Source organism: Salvelinus alpinus, chromosome 21, assembly GCF_045679555.1.
Source record: "Salvelinus alpinus chromosome 21, SLU_Salpinus.1, whole genome shotgun sequence".
Lineage (NCBI taxonomy): Eukaryota > Metazoa > Chordata > Actinopteri > Salmoniformes > Salmonidae > Salvelinus > Salvelinus alpinus.
Window position 1 is genome coordinate 20,323,775 of NC_092106.1, and position 19,288 is coordinate 20,343,062.

A 19,288-nucleotide genomic window follows, 5' to 3' on the forward strand; every position below is an offset into this window, starting at 1 on the left:
TGCAAGATCTCACCTCGTGGGGCATCAATGATCATGAGGAAGGTGAGGGATCAGCCCAGAACTACACGGCAGGACCTGGTCAATGACCTGAAGAGAGCTGGGACCACAGTCTCAAAGAAAACCATTAGTAACACACTACGCCGTCATGGATTAAAATCCTGCAGCGCACACAAGGTCCCCCTGCTCAAGCAGGCGCATGTCCAGGCCCGTCTGAAGTTTGCCAATGACCATCTGGATGATCCAGAGGAGGAATGGGAGAAGGTCATGTGGTCTGATGATTCAAAAATAGAGCTTTTTGGTCTAAACTCCACTCGCCGTGTTTGGAGGAAGAAGAAGGATGAGTACAACCCCAAGAACACCATCCCAACCGTGAAGCATGGAGGTGGAAACATCATTCTTTGGGGATGCTTTTCTGCAAAGGGGACAGGACGACTGCACCGTATTGAGGGGAGGATGGATGGGGCCATGTATTGCGAGATCTTAGCCAACAACCTCCTTCCCTCAGTAAGAGCATTGATGATGGGTCGTGGCTGGGTCTTCCAGTATGACAACGACCCGAAACACACAGCCAGGGCAACTAAGGAGTGGCTCCGTAAGAAGTATCTCAAGGTCCTGGAGTGGCCTAGCCAGTCTCCAGACCTGAACCCAATAGAAAATCTTTGGAGGGAGCTGAAAGTCCGTATTGCCCAGCGACAGCCCCGAAACCTGAAGGATCTGGAGAAGGTCTGTATGGAGGAGTGGGCCAAAATCCCTGCTGCAGTGTGTGCAAACCTGGTCAAGAACTACAGGAAACGTATGATCTCTGTAATTGCAAACAAACGATTCTGTACCAAATATTAAGTTCTGCTTTTCTGATGTATCAAATACTTATGTCATGCAATAAAATGCTAATTAATTACTTAAAAATCATACAATGTGATTTTCGGGATTTTTGTTTTAGATTCCGTCTCTCACAGTTGAAGTGTACCTATGATAAAAATTACAGACCTCTACATGCTTTTTAAGTAGGAAAATCTGCAAAATCGGCAGTGTATCAAATACTTGTTCTCCCCACTGTATATAGTTTATAAGCCAAACATGGGAGAAACAAAAGCATACGATTTCATGGTTTCTCATGAAACGGATCTGCCTTACCTCTGAGGCACTGGAAAAACATCTTATTTAGGCTACAATGTTGAACCATGTTTTGGCATCCTCCGTTAGTCAATAACATTGCTCCGATTGTTTTGAGTTCAAGTTGAATGGGCTCGTTTTGTCCACGAGACTTAAGCGAACAGATTTAGCTCTATAGGGCGTTTTTTCTCTGTTTAGTTTACAGTTTGAGTATCAGCCAGAGGAATAAGCACTGACATGTTTACCGACCATTAGCTGGCCATGAATTTTAATAAAACCAGACCAAACAAATCCATAACTCGAGAGCCGAATACAACTGAAAACCTCTTTTACAAGCCTGTATGTCTGATGGTCTGTTCATTGAAAACCTATGCAGGCCTATAAGGGCCCGAGTTTATTGCAAAGTTGTAAAACAAAAAAATGAATTGTAATGACTGAATGGCAAACAAATGTGTGGTTTAATAGAGCAGAACTTGTTCTCCAATCCAAAGTCGCACGCACACACTTAGCTAATTGCTAGTACTCCCCACCCCTTGTTAAAACCTTAGTGAACCATTACGACTCCTCTCCCGTCTCCAACCTCTGGATCTGAGAGCTTTCAGAGATCTTTAGGCTAAGCCTGAACAAGTATCTGGGCAGAGGAGTAGACAATGAATATGACAAGTCTCCTCTCCAGTCCAGTTAGCTACCATTAATTTTCCCATTAGGCAGCTCTGCAAGCGTTAAAATGGCAAAATAAGTTTGTTAATGAACAAATAACGTAATTAACTGCCATCATGCCCGGTATGAACTTCCAAAAAAGTTCTAAATGTACAAGCAACCGGAAAAATGTCTTGTCTGGAAAGAATATATTGTTTTCACCAAGTGCGCACATGCCAAATTCACCTCTCGGAAAGATCACTGTAAAATTGTACCCTATATTGTCTACTTAATATACAGTGCCGTCAGAAAGACACAGGCATCCTTCTTAATTCAGTTGCCTGAGAGGAATGAAACCACTCAGGGATTTCACCATGAGGACAATGGTGACTTTAAACAGTTACAGAGTTTAATGCCTGAGATGGGAGAAAAACTGAGGATGGATCAACAACATTGTAGTTACTCCACAATAGTAACCTAAATGAATGAAAATATTCCAAAACATGCATCCTGTTTGCAATAAGGCACTAATGTAAAACTGCAAAAATTAATACAAAGCGTTATGTTTGGGGCAAATCCAACACAAGACATCACCGAGTACCACTCTTCATATTTTAAAGCATGCTAGTGGCTGCATCATGTTATGGGTATGCTTGTCATTGGCAAGGACTGGGGAGTTTTTGGGGGGATAAAAAGAACCGTAATAAAGCTAAGTACAGGAAAAATCCTAGAGGAAAACCTGGTTCAGTCTGCTTTCCAACAGACACTGGGAGACAAATTCACCTTTCAGCAGGACAATAACCTAAAACACAAGACCAAATATAGACTGGAGTTGTTTACCAAGACGACATTGAATGTTCCTAATTGGCCTAGTTACAGTTTTGACTTAAATCAACGTGAAAATCTATGTCAAGACTTGAAAATGGCTGTCCAGCAATGATCAACTACCAATTTGACAGAGGTTGAAGAATTAAAAAAGGAATAATATGCTAATATTATGCAGTCCAGGTGTGCAAAGCTCTTAGAAACGTACCCAGAAAGACTCACAGCTATAATTGCTGCCAAAGGTGATTCTAATATGTATTGACTCAGGGGTGTGAATGCTTATGTAAATTAGATATTTCTGTACTTAATTTCCAATGCATTTGCAAAAATGTTGACTTTGTCATTATGGGGTATTGTGTGTAGATGGGTGACCCAAAAAATATATTTAATCCATTTTGAATTCAGGCTGTAACACAACAAATATGGAAAAAGTCAAGGGGCATGAATACTTTCTGAAGGTACAGTACATCACCAAAAAAAAACAGTTTGTTTGTGAATTAAATTAATTATACAATGAATGATGTAATGATTACCTTAACTCCCATTGATTTAGTGCATGTGTAATAAAAAATGGATCCTATGAGTATTTCACAGCAATGATCAGACTGGCGTGTTTTCTTCTAATCCCTTTTCCTTGATCGTAAGACAAATGATGGCGAGCAATTTAAACCAACTGGAATTGAAAAAATAAACAACAATTATTGGGCCATATTTTTACTGCAGGTTATGATTAGCGTAACCTTGGGCCTTCACTGAGGCACATTTAATTTCTTCCCAGACCATACATAAAATACACACTTCTACAAATCAGATGTACTGTTGGACATGTCTTCATATCACATTTTGTTGATTAGTCAGGGGTTAACAATGAGAAATAAAATAAGCATGCCATAAAGCATTTTTTAAACTAAGCAGTTACACAATTCTTTCAGATTCCTCAATACAATGTTATGAGCTATTCCCAAAAGTCTGATCTACTGCTCAGGTTTCCACACTTCAATTAGTGTATTTATCTAAAATCATTCATGTCTGTCATCATTTTATGCACTGATGTTTAACAGTAAAATGCTTTCTAATGACCTTGGAGAACTGGCTTGGAGAACTGTCTCAGAATCACATTTTAACATCACTTTCCCAGTTTTATGTGAAGAACACTTCAAAACGGAGATATAATTAGATATTTCTCTGTCAGTGTTAAATATACAAAACAAAACAAAAAATTGGACCATTTTGTGTTGTTGTTGACTTTGCACATGAGTGCCAAATTACTCTCATGTAGAGACAGCGTTTTGCCACATGCCGTCAGAGCAGAATTCCATGACAATGTCAGAGTCATTCATCTGGGAAGACTTCCCATAACCTCCATGGAAGACCCTATCGGACTGGAATTATGTGCCTCTGCAAACAAACACTAACAACCGTAAGAATGTATGAATACTTTCTGAAGGCACTGTACTTACATTAAATATTATTGCATTACGTGTAGCGCATGAAACAACAGGTTGATATGACATTCATCCACTGCTGTAAGTGATCAAATTAATGATCTTTCGGGATACTGTACTGCTGCTGGATCAGCCAACCTGTACATGGAAGTAATGACTGATTTTATCGGAGGCGCCGAAGAGGTGGATTTGGCGCATGCACACTTGGTCAAAAACAATACAGATTCTTTCCAGACAAATACTTTTTTCAGTTGCTTGTCAATTTGTGTTTAGAACTTTTTTGGGCAGTACATAACAGTGGTAAATGACGATAGTTGCTCAGCGAAACTCCATATTTGGTGAGAAACAAACGTATTTTGACATTATAACGCTTGCAGAAGTGTCTAATGGGAAAAAGAATGGTAGCTAACTGCACTCTTAGACAAAAACGTGTTATCTAAAAACCTAAAAGGGTTCTTTCGGCTGTCCCCATAGGAGAACAAGTATCTGGGCAGAGAAACGAGTATCTGGTTCCAGGTACAACACTTTTGTGTACAATGTAGAACCCTTTACACATAGGATTCTACATGGAACTCAAAATATTTCTACCTGCAACCAAAAGGGTTTCTAGCTGGAACCAAAAAGAGTTATCCTATGGGGACAGCTGAGAACCCTTCTGGAACCTTTTTACTAAGAGTATGGGCTAGAGAGGAAACTCGTCATATTCATAATCTCTTCCTCTGCCCAGATACTGGTTCAGGCTTAAATAAACTGTGTCTAAATATGTTTGGAGTGTTCCAGAAACCTGACATTTACGGAATTAACACCTTCCATCTGTTTATTCATCACACCATCCATCCCTCCTGTAAATTAAAGTGTGTCTGTGTCTGGTAAAGCTTGTGTGGCCAGCAGCAGGTCCAGGTCACCCTCCCTCTCAGAAGGTTCTCTGTGGCTAGACTAACTTAATATCAGCCTTCCTATTCTGACTGCAGTGAAAAAGGAGGCTGACATCAGTCTTAAAGGAGGCTGACATCCTGAGACCAAGATCTACAGAGCAGTGCAGCAGAGCAGATTGGAGCAGACTCCCTCTTTCCTGGTACTAAGCATCAACAGCTATTGGACATGTTGGGTCTGGCCTACATTTTGTCACATTGTAGCATTATATTTTCCAAAACATTTAGCGAGAAAAGGGAGGGGGGAGGTGGGTCAAAGAAAAGAAAGCGTGAAAAGAGTACATTTTGATGACAGAAGAACTCCCTGCCTCTCTTCCTCCACCTGTCTTCCCTTCCTCCCCTCCCCTCCCCTCCCTCCTACGGAATTCAAGGCACCAGCCTATCTGACACACACATCTGTGGAGCAGAGCATAAATGTAAAGTATGCAAAGTCAAATAAACAAACGACATACAGACGGCACTATTTTAAATGGAGGCAGAATTCTGATCTCATAATCGGCACTAATTTTCAGCCTTCCAATGTCTCTCGGCTGAGACAGAACCTACCTACCGGGAGGTTGACATAATGCATGATCTCTCCCCTTCATAGTTTCAAAGAGGCAATGTCTATGAAAAATAAAATAAATAAGGTTTTGCAACAGCTGCAAATTCCTTCTTCCTTCGTAAGGTTTGAAGATTTTATAGACGTTGTATTGAACATGACAGGAACGTAAACTACAGAATGGCAGTCTGAACTTAACAGAGCAAATTGCAGTTTGATTCCAAATAAACTTACTTCATCTCTTCTTACACAATCTGTTAAAAGTACAGAGCAAAACTAAGTATGTAATGAATAGTGTGCATATTGCCTATAATAAGACTAGATGTTTCAAGGATATACGTTACTTTCAATAACCATCCAAGGTAACTTTAATTTTTATGTTCAGAAAAGGACATTAAATCATGGGATATTTATCCAAGATTTACCTTCATTCTGGCAAGCATAAGTACACTATAGTTTGTTACTACAGACTTACAGGGTATGAAGAAAAGTACAACATTTGTAACTTCCAGTCTTTTCTAAATGTGGACCAGATATTTCAGTTAAGTTCGAACAGGTCCCCACTACTCTCATTTCATAAACTAGGCTAAAATGTATGTGGTATGGGACCAGGTCCAAATCTATAGAACACAGAGGGTTTTCTTTAATGGAAACCTCTCTAATGCAAATTCAGTTGAGTGTGGTGTAGTGCAGGGCAGCCAGCTTGGGCCATTATTGTTATTCTGTTTTTACTAATGACCTTCAACTGACCTTGAATAAAGCCTGTGTGTCTATGTACGCTGATGACTCAACAGTATACACATCAGCTACCACAGTAAACTAAATACCTGACACCCTCAGTTTTAGAATGGGTAACCGACAATAGGCTGGTGCTAAATATAAAAAAACGAAAAGCAACGTTTTTGGGACAAATCACTCACTCAACTCTAAACCTCATTTAGATCTATTATTGAATAATATGGTGATTGAACAAGTCGAGGAGACTAAACTGCTGTCTGTAACCCTAGATAACAAGCTGTCATGGTCAAAACATATAGACTCAATGGTTGCTAAAATGGGAAGAGGTCTGTCCATGATAAGGTGTTGTTCTACTTTCTTTTCAGTCAATCAGACAGGTCCTACAGGCCCTAGTTTTGGACTACTGCCCAGTTGTGTGGTCATGTTCGGCAAAGAGGGACACACACTACCGTTCAAAAGTTTGGGGACACTTAGAAATGTCCTTGTTTTTGAAAGAAAAGCAATGTTTTGTTCATCAAAATAACATCAAATTGATCAGAAATACAGTGTAGATAGACATTGTTAATGTTTTAATTACTATTGTAGCTGGAAACGGCAGATTTTTTATGGAATATCTACATAGGCGTACAGAGGCCCATTATCAGCAACCATCACTCCTGTGTTCCAATGGCACGTTGTGTTACCTAATCCAAGTTTATCATTTTAAAAGGCTAATTGATCATTAGAAAACCCTTTTGCAATTATGTTAGCACAGCTCAAATCAAATCAACGTTTAATTGTCACGTGCACCGAATGCAACAGGTGTAGACCTTACAGTGAAATGCTTACTTACAGGCTCTAACCAATAGTGCAAAAAAGGTATTAGGTGAACAATAGGTAATAGCTGAAAAATGAAGGCTATTCCATGCGAGAAATTGGCCAGCATCCCGGAGTCGCCTCTTCACTGTTGACGTTGAGACTGGTGTTTTGCGGGTACTTTTTAATGAAGCTGCCAGTTGAGGACTTGTGAGGTGTCTTTCTCAAACTAGGCACTCTAATGTACTTATCCTCTTGCTCAGTTGTGCACCGGGGCCTCCCACTCCTCTTTCTATTCTGGTTAGAGACAGTTTGCGCTGTTCAGTGAAGGGAGTAATACACAGCATTGTACGAGATCTTCAGTTTCTTGGCAATTTCTTGCATGAATAGCCTTCATTTCTCAGAACAAGAATAGACTGGCGAGTTTCAGAAGAAAGTCCTTTGTTTCTGGCCAATTTGAGCCTGTAATCGAACCCACAAATGCTGATGCTCCAGATACTCAACTAGACTAAAGAAGGACAGTTTTATTGCTTCTTTAATCAGAACAACAGTTTTCAGCTGTGCTAACATAATTGTAAAAGGGTTTTCTAATGATCAATTAGCCTTTTAAAATGATAAACTTGGATTAGCTAACACAACGTGCCATTGGAACACAGGAGTGATGGTTGCTGATAATGGGCCTCTGTATGCCTATGTAGATATTCCATAAAAAATCGTCCGTTTCCAGCTACATTAGTCATTTACAACATTAACAATGTCTACACTGTATTTCTGATCAATTTGATGTTATTTTAATGGACAAAAAAAAAGCTTTTCTTTCAAAAACAAGGACATTGCTAAGTGACCCCAAACTTTTGAACGGTAGTGTAGGTAAATTGCAGTTGGTCCAGAACAGAGCAGCACTTAGATGTACACGGAGGGCAAATGTCAGTAACATGCATGTCGATCTCTACTGGCTCAAAGTTGAGGAGAGATTGACTGCATCAATATTGGTCTTTGTGCGAGGTGTTGAAGGTACCGGACTGTCTGTTCAAGCAGTTGGCACACAGTTCGGACACTCATCGGTACCACACAAGACATGCAATCACAGTCCCCAGGTCCAGAACAGAGGCTGAGAAACGCATATTATTAAATAGAGCGATGACTACATAAAACTCTGCCACCCCAGGTAACTCAAGCTAGCAAAAAAAACTGTTAAAAATCAGACAAAAGTACACCGTTACGGCAAAATGGTAACTGTGAAGAGACACAGACATTTTTATATATTTTGAATTGTAATTTTCACTGTATTATATATTGTTTTATGTAGGCGGGTGGCCTTGCACAAGCCTTTGTTTCTGTGAGCCGGAATGGATCATAAGGCAGGAGACATCTGAGTATTATGTAGTATGATGAAGTATTATTTAGTGTTATGCATATTTGTCACGTTCCTGACCTGTTTTCTGTTGTTTTGTATGTGTGTGATGGTCAGGGCGTGAGTTTTGGGTGGGCATTCTATGTTGTGTGTTTCTATGTTGGTTTAGGGTTGCCTGGTATGGCTCTTAATTAGAGGCAGGTGTTTTGCGTTCCTCTAATTAAGAGTCATATTTAGGTAGGTTGTTTCACTGTGTTCGTTGTGGGTGGTTGTTACCTGTCTCAGTGTCTGTATGTTACGCCACACGGGACTGTTCCGGTTTTTGTTAGTTCGTTCGTTTTATGTAGTCTGTTTTCCTGGTTCATGCGTTCTTCACGTTGTATGTAAGTTCGTGTCCAGGTCTGTCTACATTCGTTTATTTGTTTTGTAATTATTCAAGTGTTTGTCGTGTTTTTCCGTTTTGTCTATTAAATCAATATGTATTCACAACCCGCTGCATTTTGGTCAAATCCCTGCTACTCCTCTTCGGATGAGGAGAAGGAGGAAGCCCGTTACAATATTATGTATTTTATTTGTTATTTTGTTTCCTGTTTGGAGCCCAGGAAGAGTAGCCGTTGCCTTGGCAGCCGTTAATTGGGGATCCCAATCAAATACTAAATCCTATTGATTCCATTGCAAAAGGCATGCTCAATCAAGGTATTATAAATTATTTGGAACACTATTTGAACCCAGGTGTCACGCCCTGACCGTAGGTTGCTTTGTATGTTTCTATTTTTAGCTTGGTCAGGGTGTGATGTGGGTGGGTATTCTATGTTGTAGGTCTAGGTTTTCTGTTTCTATGTGTTTGGCCTGGTATGGTTCTCATTCAGAGGCAGCTGTCTATCGTTGTCTCTGATTGAGAGCCATACTTAGGTAACCTGTTTTCCCACTTGTGTTTGTGGGTGGTTATTTTCAGCACTATGTGGACTATGAGACAACCTGGGAGGAGATAGAAAGCTGGTCGGTCGACCCAGGGAGAGTGCCGGAGCCCGCCTTTGATTCTCTGGAACAGTGCGAGGAGGGATATCGGAGAATGGAGTTGGCGACACGAACACGGCTGGCAAGGAAGTCCGAGAGGCAGCCCCAGAAATTTATTTGGGGGGGAGGCACACGGGGAGATTGGCGGAGTCAGGTAGGAGACCTGAGCCAACTCCCCGTGCTTACCGTGGCGAGCGTCGTACTGGTCAGGCACCGTGTTATGCGGTGGAGCACACGGTGTCTCCAGTACGTGTTCATAGCCCGGTACGTTACATCGCTGCTCCTCGCATCTGCCGGGCGAGAGTGGGCATCGAGCCAGGAAGGATTGTGCCAGCCCTGCTCTCCAGGCCTCTAGTGCGTCTCCTCGGCCCGGGTTATCCTGCACCAGCTCTGCACACTGTGTCTCCAGTGCGTCTGCATAGCCCAGTGCGTCCGGTGCCTGTGTCCCGCACGTGCAGGGCCAAAGTCACCATACAGCCAGGACGGGTTGTGCAGGCTCTTTGCTCGAGACCTCCAGTGCGCCTCCACGGCCCAGTGCATCCGGTGCCTCGGCCAAGGTCAAGGCCTCCTGCATGTCTCCCCAGCCTGGTGAGTCCTGTGCCTGTGCTAAGCCCTAATCCTCCTGCATGTCTCCCCAGCCTGGTGAGTCATGTGCCTTCTCTCAGAGCCAAGCCTCCAGTGATGATCCATGGCAAGAAGCCTCCAGTGATGATCCATGGCACGAAGCCTCCAGTCATGATCCATGGCACGAAGCCTCCAGTGATGATCCATGGCAAGAAGCCTCCAGTGATGATCCATGGCACGAAGCCTCCAGCGTCGCCCTCGAGTCCGGAGCCTCCAGCGACGCCCTCGAGTCCGGAGCCTCCAGCGTCGCCCTCTAGTCCGGAGCCTCCAGCGACGCCCTCCTGTCCGGAGCAGCCAGAGTCTCCCTCCTGTCCGGAGCAGCCAGAGTCTCCCGCCTGTCCGGCGCTGCCAGAGCCTCCCGCCTGTCCGGCGCTGCCAGAGCCTCCCGCCTGTCCGGCGCTGCCAGAGCCTCCCGCCTGTCCGGCGCTGCCAGAGCCTCCCACCTGTCCGGCGCTGCCAGTGTTTCCCTCCTATTCGGGGTCCGTTGTAAGGGTCCCCAGTCCGGGGTCGGCGGCTAGGGTCGGCACTCCAGAGGCGCTACATAAGGGGGCCAAGACTAAGGTGGAGTGGGGTCTACGTCCTGCACCAGAGCCGCCACCGCGGTGAAATGCCCACCCAGACCCTCCCCTATTGGTTCAGGTTTTGCGGCCGGAGTCCGCACCTTTGGGGGGGGGGTACTGTCACGCCCTGACCGTAGATTGCTTTGTATGTTTCTATTTTTAGTTTGGTCAGGGTGTGATGTGGGTGGGTATTCTATGTTGTAGGTCTAGGTTTTCTGTTTCTATGTGTTTGGCCTGGTATGGTTCTCAATCAGAGGCAGCTGTCTATCGTTGTCTCTGATTGAGAGCCGTACTTAGGTAGCCTGTTTTCCCACTTGTGTTTGTGGGTGGTTATTTTCTGGTTAGTGTTTGCTGCACCTGTCAGAACTGTTCGTTGGTCGTTTTGTTGTTTTTGTTCGTGTATTCATTTTGATTAAAAGTATTATGGATACGTACCACGCTGCACTTTGGTCCTCCTCTCCTTCTCCCGACGACTTTCATTACACCAGGTTTGGGGGCCGGGCCTGCTACTCACTGTGCTGTTCAATCTGGTCGGAATGAATCATCTGGGTTAACTAAGTATGCTTCATTGTTGAGCATTTGGCACCTGTTGCCCGCAGACCAAACATCTCCTTAGAGATTATTGTGTGGTTGACATTTACCCACAACTGAAACCATGGGCATAAACAAACCATGTAACAATGCTTGTTCCCTCACCATGGTAAGGACTTATGGGCAGTGATTAGGGCTGTGTAATGTTGCAGTATTTTTTTCAGAAGATTTCATGTCAAGTCTTTACGATCAACCTGTGACATTACAGTAGTGAGCATGTTGCTGGCTTGCTTCTGAAGCTAAGCAGGGTTGGTCCTGGTCAGTCCCTGGATGGGAGACCAGGTGCTGCTGGAAGTGGTGTTGGAGGGCCAGTAGGAGGCACTCTTTCCTCTGGTCTAAACAAAGATCCCAATGCCCCAGGGCAATGATTGGGGACACTGCTCTGTGTAGGGTGCCGTCTTTCGGATGGGACGTTAAACGGGTGTCCTGACTCTCTGAGGTCATTAAAGATCCCATGGCACTTATCGTAAGAGTAGGGGTGTTAACCCCGGTGTCCTGGCTAAATTCCCAATCTGGCCCTCAACCATCACGGTCACCTAATAATCCCCAGTTTACAATTGGCTCATTCATCCCCCTCCTCTCCCCTGTAACTATTCCCCAGGTCGTTGCTGCAAATGAGAACGTGTTCTCAGTCAACTTACCTGGTAAAATAACGGTAAAATAAATAAATAAATAAATAAAATGTTAAAGCATAAATAGTATAACGTCAGACATACATTTGTAAGTGGGTTGTATTAAACAGCCCATCTGTGTTACATACTGTAGACACACATAATAAAAGTTTGTGTTGCGTACAGAACAGTCAGGGAGCTATGGTACAGCCTGGACATTTCCAGTGCTCTCCTTTTGAAATATGCGTCTATTAAACCAACTCATCCATCCCAAATCTGGTTTGGTTTCTACAACACTCGTAGTTGCAAAAATCGTGATGCTCAGAATCTATAACCAGTGTGTCAGTAATCACTCCATGCTACATGTTCTGTAAGCGCTTCAGATGTTTGGATAAGCGATTTCCCAGCCGCAATATCCTGTTCTAAAATGGCTCTGGGAGAGAGAGTGCAGTAGAGAGAGAGCATGTTTTAATATAAAACTGCCAAAGATGGAGAGAAAATCAGAGCTGTTAACAGTCCTGCCCCAGTGAGTGTGTGAGAGTAATGAATAAACACAGCAGAATGAGAGTCTTATCTCCAGTAGCGGCCCCAGGGTGCTCCTGCCAGCGACCCAGGAGCCCCTGCTCACTCCAGCGCTGAAAGGGGTCATGGAGCAACAATGTACACATGGCCTGGTTCTCAGAGTGTAACTCAAGACCAGGCTTGCGCAAAGGTACCGGTAATTTACCAAAGGTACCGGAACATTCAGTAATTTTGGTAATTAACATATAATGTTGGTAATTTATACTTGAACATTTTTGCATTTTTTTTCCCATATTGTACATGACTACATGAGTAATTTTTTTGTACATGAGTACAAAAAAACCCATCTAATCAACAATTGACAATTGACTTTTTTCACAACTGCCACCAGTTTGGTGCCAAAACATTAACAACAAAGACATATTGACATAGTAAAAAAGTCAATAAAATATATAAAGGATATTTCATGCTGAACTCTTATATTAAACACCAATGGTATTCACTAAGTTGATATTTAGGAGAATGTTTTACAGCTTTGTTATTCTATTTAAAAAGAAAATCTTCTTATTTGATCATTTTATATATTTGATGTGTGAAAAGGCAACACAGAGGGCCAGAGATAATTACAGACACCTGTGATAATCTGAAGTACCCAAAAGGGCCACTAAATGACTTGTGACCAATTACATAAAATCCTTGAAAGATACAAAATGTCTGGTAATTTACTGGTAGACTCAGAAAGTTACCAGTAATATACCCTCCCTTTGCAACCCTACTCAAGTCCCAATCAAGGTATAATGCAGATGGTGTATCCATTCCTCTAAAGAGTCCAAAACGTCATTTTTTTCTGTTAATAGTTTTAAGTGGATTCAGTCGTTTCAGTTTTGAAGAAGATGTGATCCGATCATATTACTTTTAAGTCTTCCCCTAAATAGGTGCCCCATGGCACTGAGCAGTAGTCCCTCTGCCAACGGGCCACGAGACACCAGGGTGTCAAATTAATCCTGTTATCCCTTCCTGGCAACCCACCTCATACAAAGGGATTAAGCCAAGAAAGGTGGTTCGCTCACAAACACACGTCTCCAATAAAGAACCAGAGAGCTGCTGCAAAGCTCAACAAAGTAGAGCAGAGTCAAGATAATCAGATTGGGAATCTACCAACCCAACCTGTGGTGAAGCAGGGGCAACACAACACAGCAAGCCAGGGCAATTCATCACCAGTCTGCCCGACCGACAGGCGAGGTGTGCCATTCAATCTGCCATGATTTCATTCACCTTCAACTGCGGCCAGGAGAGTGTCATTGACGGAGAGAACTAATGGATTAGAATCCTCTGAAGTCCTGAAGGCCTGAGCGTCAACGCCAAAAGAGGCAAACTGGCTTCCAGGGCATCCAGGCAGCACTGCATGCAGAACAAAACTAACCGACTCAGGCTTTTAATTCTATTGAGACTGGCTGGAAGGAAATTAACAGAGTCGGTGGAACTTTTGTTATTTTTTATCCTCTGTAGGCCTCTGCATGCTTGTCAGGGTTATGTCATTAACAGTGTTTGTCATAAAACAGAAACTAATGACTCTGGCACGGTTTTTGAAATCCGTCATTGAATGGAGTTGTCTGGACTAAAGTAACATAGTACACTGAGGTGTGAAATAAAACACTGACATCTGATACCCTTCTTGGCAATTTAACATGTAAAAGAGTGAACAAACTCTGATTACATTACTTTGTGTGACTAAGTACAGAAAATAAAAGTATGGGTGAGAGAAGAGTTTGTCGAAGGCCAGGATAGTTATTATTCCCAGAGGGGATTGGCAGTAGGATTGGAAGCTGACAGAATGTTGGTCTTTCCTTCACAAGCTTCATACTATCCAGACACTTCAAGGTAAACATAGGATGGGAGTGGATACCACAGGAAACGCCAGTAATGAAAAGATAATTAGCTAATTTACATCAAACAGAATGTGCTCAGAGCAGGCAGTCTTACAGAGAGATCTTTATTCAACTGTAGTCTCTGCATTCAATTTAGTCAGACTAGGGTTGCATCCCAAATGGAATCCTATGCCCTTTATAGTTCACTACTTTTGACAAGGGCCCAAAAGTAATGCACTATGTAGGAAATAGGGTGCCATTTGGGACTGTGTCTTTGAGGAAGAGGCCACTTAACCCCAGCTGTCCTTCTCAGATTTATTTTGATCAGAATAACATCCCATCCTCAATTTATCCGTCTGACAGATGGTGTTTGTTTGTGGGAATGTTTAAAAAATCTTGAAGTAAGACAGAGCAGCAGTCTGCCACAGTACAGTACCTGCTCAGGGATACCAGACAGAGTTATACCGACAAGCTGCATATTTATTAACCAACTCCTTCCCTGACTTTCCCTCATGCGTCATAACTCATTCACACTCGCAAGAAAACAGTCTCCAATCCCATTCTTATGATAACTGTCCAAAGTATGAGCAAGCAGAGGGTTTTTTCAGTGCCGAACCCTCTTAAAAAGGTGAATGGGTGTTAATGGGGTTTGCATTACTTTCAGATAATTGACACTTATTTGGAACGAGCTAGAGGGTGGTTTCTTAACCTTCCACTCACAGACGGAGACAGGTGGAGCTGGTTTCAGTACCTCAAAACAACTTTGATAGGGATGGATTTTATATTCACTGAAGATCAAAATTTGGCTCCTAAGCCAATATCGAAATTCGCTGGCTCCTCCGTCTGTACGCTGTACATTCTGCCTGAGCTGAGCTGCTGCTCTCGAAAGCTGAACTGAGCTCTGTTTGTTTCGGACGAGGCAATTGGCTCACCACTTTAGGTCAGTGCAAAGAAGAGTTTGAAGAAAACTGCTGTGAGGGCAAAAAGGGAAAACACAATATTAGATGAGTAAATATCTTATCTAACAGATCCGCTTTCAAATATCACAGGTGCTTAACAGTCTATTGACATGCAAGTTAACGTGCTATCCAATAAAGTTTAATAAATAGGAGATAGGTTTTCACGTTACTTTGTGGTTTTTCCAACCTATGTATCAAGCATCATAAATGCTTATGTCGTGTCAAAATTAGATGAATTTGTCATAAGGTGGTTATAACAGGTGTCTGACATGTCACATTACTGATGCATTACTGTATGTAGAGTTTATGATGCATCACCTCAATTAAATTTGACCATATACTCCCATCACACTCATTAACGTTGCACATCCAGCCACCGATTAAGATACAGTTAAATATAAGACTATATAAGGGCAAAATATTCCAGTCATGGGTTTCAAAATGGACTGTAGCAGCGCCACCATCTATAACTCCATCTGACACAGTTTAGAGAGAATAATAGCTTGGACTCAGACACTAACAGCTGGGGAACAGAAGATGCATTTATTATTTGGGGGGGGAAAATACATCTTTAAAAGTGCTGTGGAACAGAAGAATCACAGACGCTCAGATCCACACCACCGTTCACATGGGAATTCATTATTGGTCAATTCTACATGACGTACTGTAGCTGACGGGGAAGAGGGACCAGCTGGAGTCATGCATTGCACACTGACATGCTGTAGTACTGTATGGGACTGGGCTTTACATTACACTAGCTAGCTACACAGACAACTCCCCTCCGGGGCCTGACAGAAACCGTTTACCATTTAAGAACCAAACGGAAGCAAACAGAGCAAAATGAGAGTTTCTATTGGACAAATTCAGTTAGGTCCCTCCCCGTTTCGTTCCGTTTGCTTCCGTTTTGCTACAGAATCGGCGTAATGAATATGCCCCTGATTTCACTCACACTCAAAAACACTGAAACCTGTTGGAAACTGTCCTCTCTAGAAACCAAACATACGTCACTTTGTACTAAGCCAGGTCGCTCAGATTTCTGTATTTATGCGTTTAGGATGATTACTACATCTTTTATAGTTCACTCTTCCTGAAGAGCACTTCCAACACAAGCCAGTTTTTGGCCAGTTCCTCCAGCTTTATCTGATATCGTATAAATGAAATACAATTTATGTTTGTTTTATAACCTCCACAATCCTTTCATTTCACTTTTAAATGTAAGCTATTATGTTGTTGTTTAAGTCAACCAATAAAATCAAGTTGAAAATATTGCTGGAGATCCAATTATTGGATCAATATTACCATATGTGACACAGATTTTCGCAATGACTAGCTTTTATATATCCTCAATATAAATCCTTACCAATTCTTATACATACCTAATATAGACAGGAGCCAGACTGCATAAAGCACAGTTATGATATCTGTATTTAGACACTGAATCTGCTGACACTGACAATGCTCTCTAAAAACGTCACAACAATAACTCTAAGCCTGCAGGCATAAATACTGTATCTGGTCCAAAACCTGGACAATATTAGCCACAACTACAAGAATACAAAGCACAAGCTAATATGGAGCATATTACCATTGTGCTTTTAATTATAACCGAGACCGTGAGCGGTGCATCTGCAATGCAATGGAACAGAATGTTGTTATCTTGAACTTTAAGTGCATTTAAGTGCAATGGAAAGTTGTGGTTTTTAAAATCTTGTTGCTAACCTTTGACACTTGTACAGACAGTCAGATAGAATAAAGACTACTGAATCGTCATACTGTAAGTGCAGCTTTCAAAAGTAATATTCAGTTAGAATTATGGTATATATTTTAGATGCAAACATTTTAAGGGTATTTGAGAGAGAAAAAAAATGCTTTTATATGGAGAAAAGGTTTTGCATAGGATTTGTGAAAATTATGCCCAGAAATTAGTTATCTGAATTGCTTTCTAGACAGGTCTTCTTTAGCAGGGATTGTTGACAAAATAAACAGACAAGACAGGGTCAGTATATATCAATGCATGCATGACAAATATACCATACACTTTATGAAATAGGCAGAACTGCACACACAACAAATAGGTTGGAGTGATTAAAGTGTCTGTGTAACAACTGAGAAGCGCAAAGAGAAACACAGAGACAGACCTGCACCTGTTCTAAAATACTTGCACCCTAAGCCTGCTATCTAGGTAGCAGAGGTCATGGCTGAGTTCACCTTGGCACACACCTACCTCCTTGAAGTGAGGGCTGAATCAGAGCTAGGTAGAAGAATCCATGAAGGAGTGATAGAACCTTTCTGTTAGCCATCTCGCTCCACAATGCACCACCCCTCTCCCGATCGGCTGTTTTTATTCTCCTCAAGCTAATTACCAATAGCCAGAGGTCTTTACATACAGAAGAAAGAAAAAATTTGGAAAAGACAAGTGAAAAAAAGAGAAAAGATATGGGACACTACGTAATTAAGAGAGGGCAAAGACTTTCGGTTCAATGGATCACTTCGTTTTTCCCCCTCCCCTATGTCTGGTGTTCCTGTTTTTATTCTAGTGACTCCTGCCAACAGAGCTCTGCTGCCAGAGAGAGAGAGAGAAGAGAAGGGGGAGAGAAGAGAAAGAGAGAGGGAAGGAGAGCGAGAGGGAGAGACAGAAGGAGAGACCCCCTCCTTCCCACCCCACTCATGTCTGCCAGACATTTGCATTCAGAGAAGACTTATATTTTAAAGTACACAGTGAGAGAGACAGAAAGAGAGAGAGACAGGGAGAAAGAGAAAGAGAGAGACTGAGGAAGAGAAAGAGAGCGAGAATAAACCAGTGAACAAATCTTGGGAAATTACCTGTTTTCCATGACTGTTCCTTTCAGTAAAAGAGTAGTGAGTTTTCAGCAACACAACATTGCTTCTTGAGGTTTTTTTCTGCAGGTTCAGTGGTGTACCGATGACCCTAAATCCTTTCAGACAGAGGGAACAACTATCAAAGAGTTTAGACCTCAATTCAATAACAAACTTGCACCAAATATCAAGGCAGAAATGTAAGAGACAGCAGGCAGTCTGCAGAGGCTAGAAATAGCAATGCAGCCTGCCCGCCGGGCCAAGTGTGAAGAGTGGTTCTAGAAGGGCAGTGACAACACTGCCAGCATCACAGATAGAGAGATGGCAGTCGGAGAAATGCCTTCTAACAAACATCAGACTGTTGTTCTGAATAGCCTAACAGCTAGACCGGCCGGGTCAACAGCGTAAATGTTTAAACATACACATACAGTTACATCTCCAACTGTGACCCCCTATGGAGAAATGTAGCTTGAAGCAGCCCATTCCGATTCACAACCTTGGCATAGTTTGACAATCTACTGTCCTGAGTTACCCTGCCAGGATAAGGACAGACCTCTGAGCTATTAATCAGCTTGAGAGGCATTCCGATGACGTTTTCACGACAGCCCCTACCTATGGGAACTCAATGGAAGCAGAGAGATTGCTGGGTAGATATCGCCTACTCCCTATTGCTGCCCCTGGATCTCAGAAAGCATTCTGCTCATGGCCAAAATTCCTCTTTTATGAGAGTTTCCAAAGTCAGCATATTGTACAGGCATTAGGAGAGAAATAATTAACTGAGCTGCCCCCCTTTCTCTTACAGGTAATATCTGGATTGCTGTAACACAATCTCAGTGTATCTCCTATCTCCATTGCAAACAGGTTTATTTTAATGGAGTCTGGGGGAGCCCTCTCCATCCCTTTAAGTACTTAATGGTAAACATTTGCGTTCAAGTGCTATGGCTTTAGTGTCACCCGCAATACGAAATGCTTCTTCGGCAATGGAAAAATGTATTTAGCTAGCCAGCTCATAAAGTAAAAGCGGAACCGAACCTCCTGTTTGCTTGGACCTTCCATCCAAAACTTGGGTTGAAATATCTCACTTTTCAGTCGGCCATGACTGTCAGGTTAGAGCTCTGCACCATCTCACTAAACCAGTGCTACTAAACCATGACTTTGGCTAGCTCAGCACTGTACCAAAGAGGCCCCTAATGTCAATGATTACCAAAGAGGGTCTCATTTCTAGGGTTCACTGTGGGTCAACATATTCTTCCTACAAGGGGGAGAATCTAGATTACCACAACTCAAATCGTTGGTTTCAGACTTGTTGTGTCGGTTGGAGTTTGTGTTGGAGGTAC

General features: G+C 42.5%; 1 protein-coding gene across 9 annotated transcripts in view; it reads right to left on the reverse strand.

Moving 5' to 3' along the window:
- elna (elastin a) overlaps window positions 1-17,639 on the reverse strand; it is a 111,301-nt gene extending 93,662 nt beyond the window's left edge. For all 9 annotated transcript variants that reach the window (XM_071357269.1, XM_071357275.1, XM_071357271.1 and 6 more), the window contains exon 1: window positions 17,359-17,639. In XM_071357269.1, the coding sequence (XP_071213370.1) occupies window positions 17,359-17,434 (76 nt within the window). In that variant the 5' untranslated portion in view covers window positions 17,435-17,639. The remainder of the gene's footprint in view (window positions 1-17,358) is intronic.
- Window positions 17,640-19,288: the final 1,649 nt, after the last annotated feature.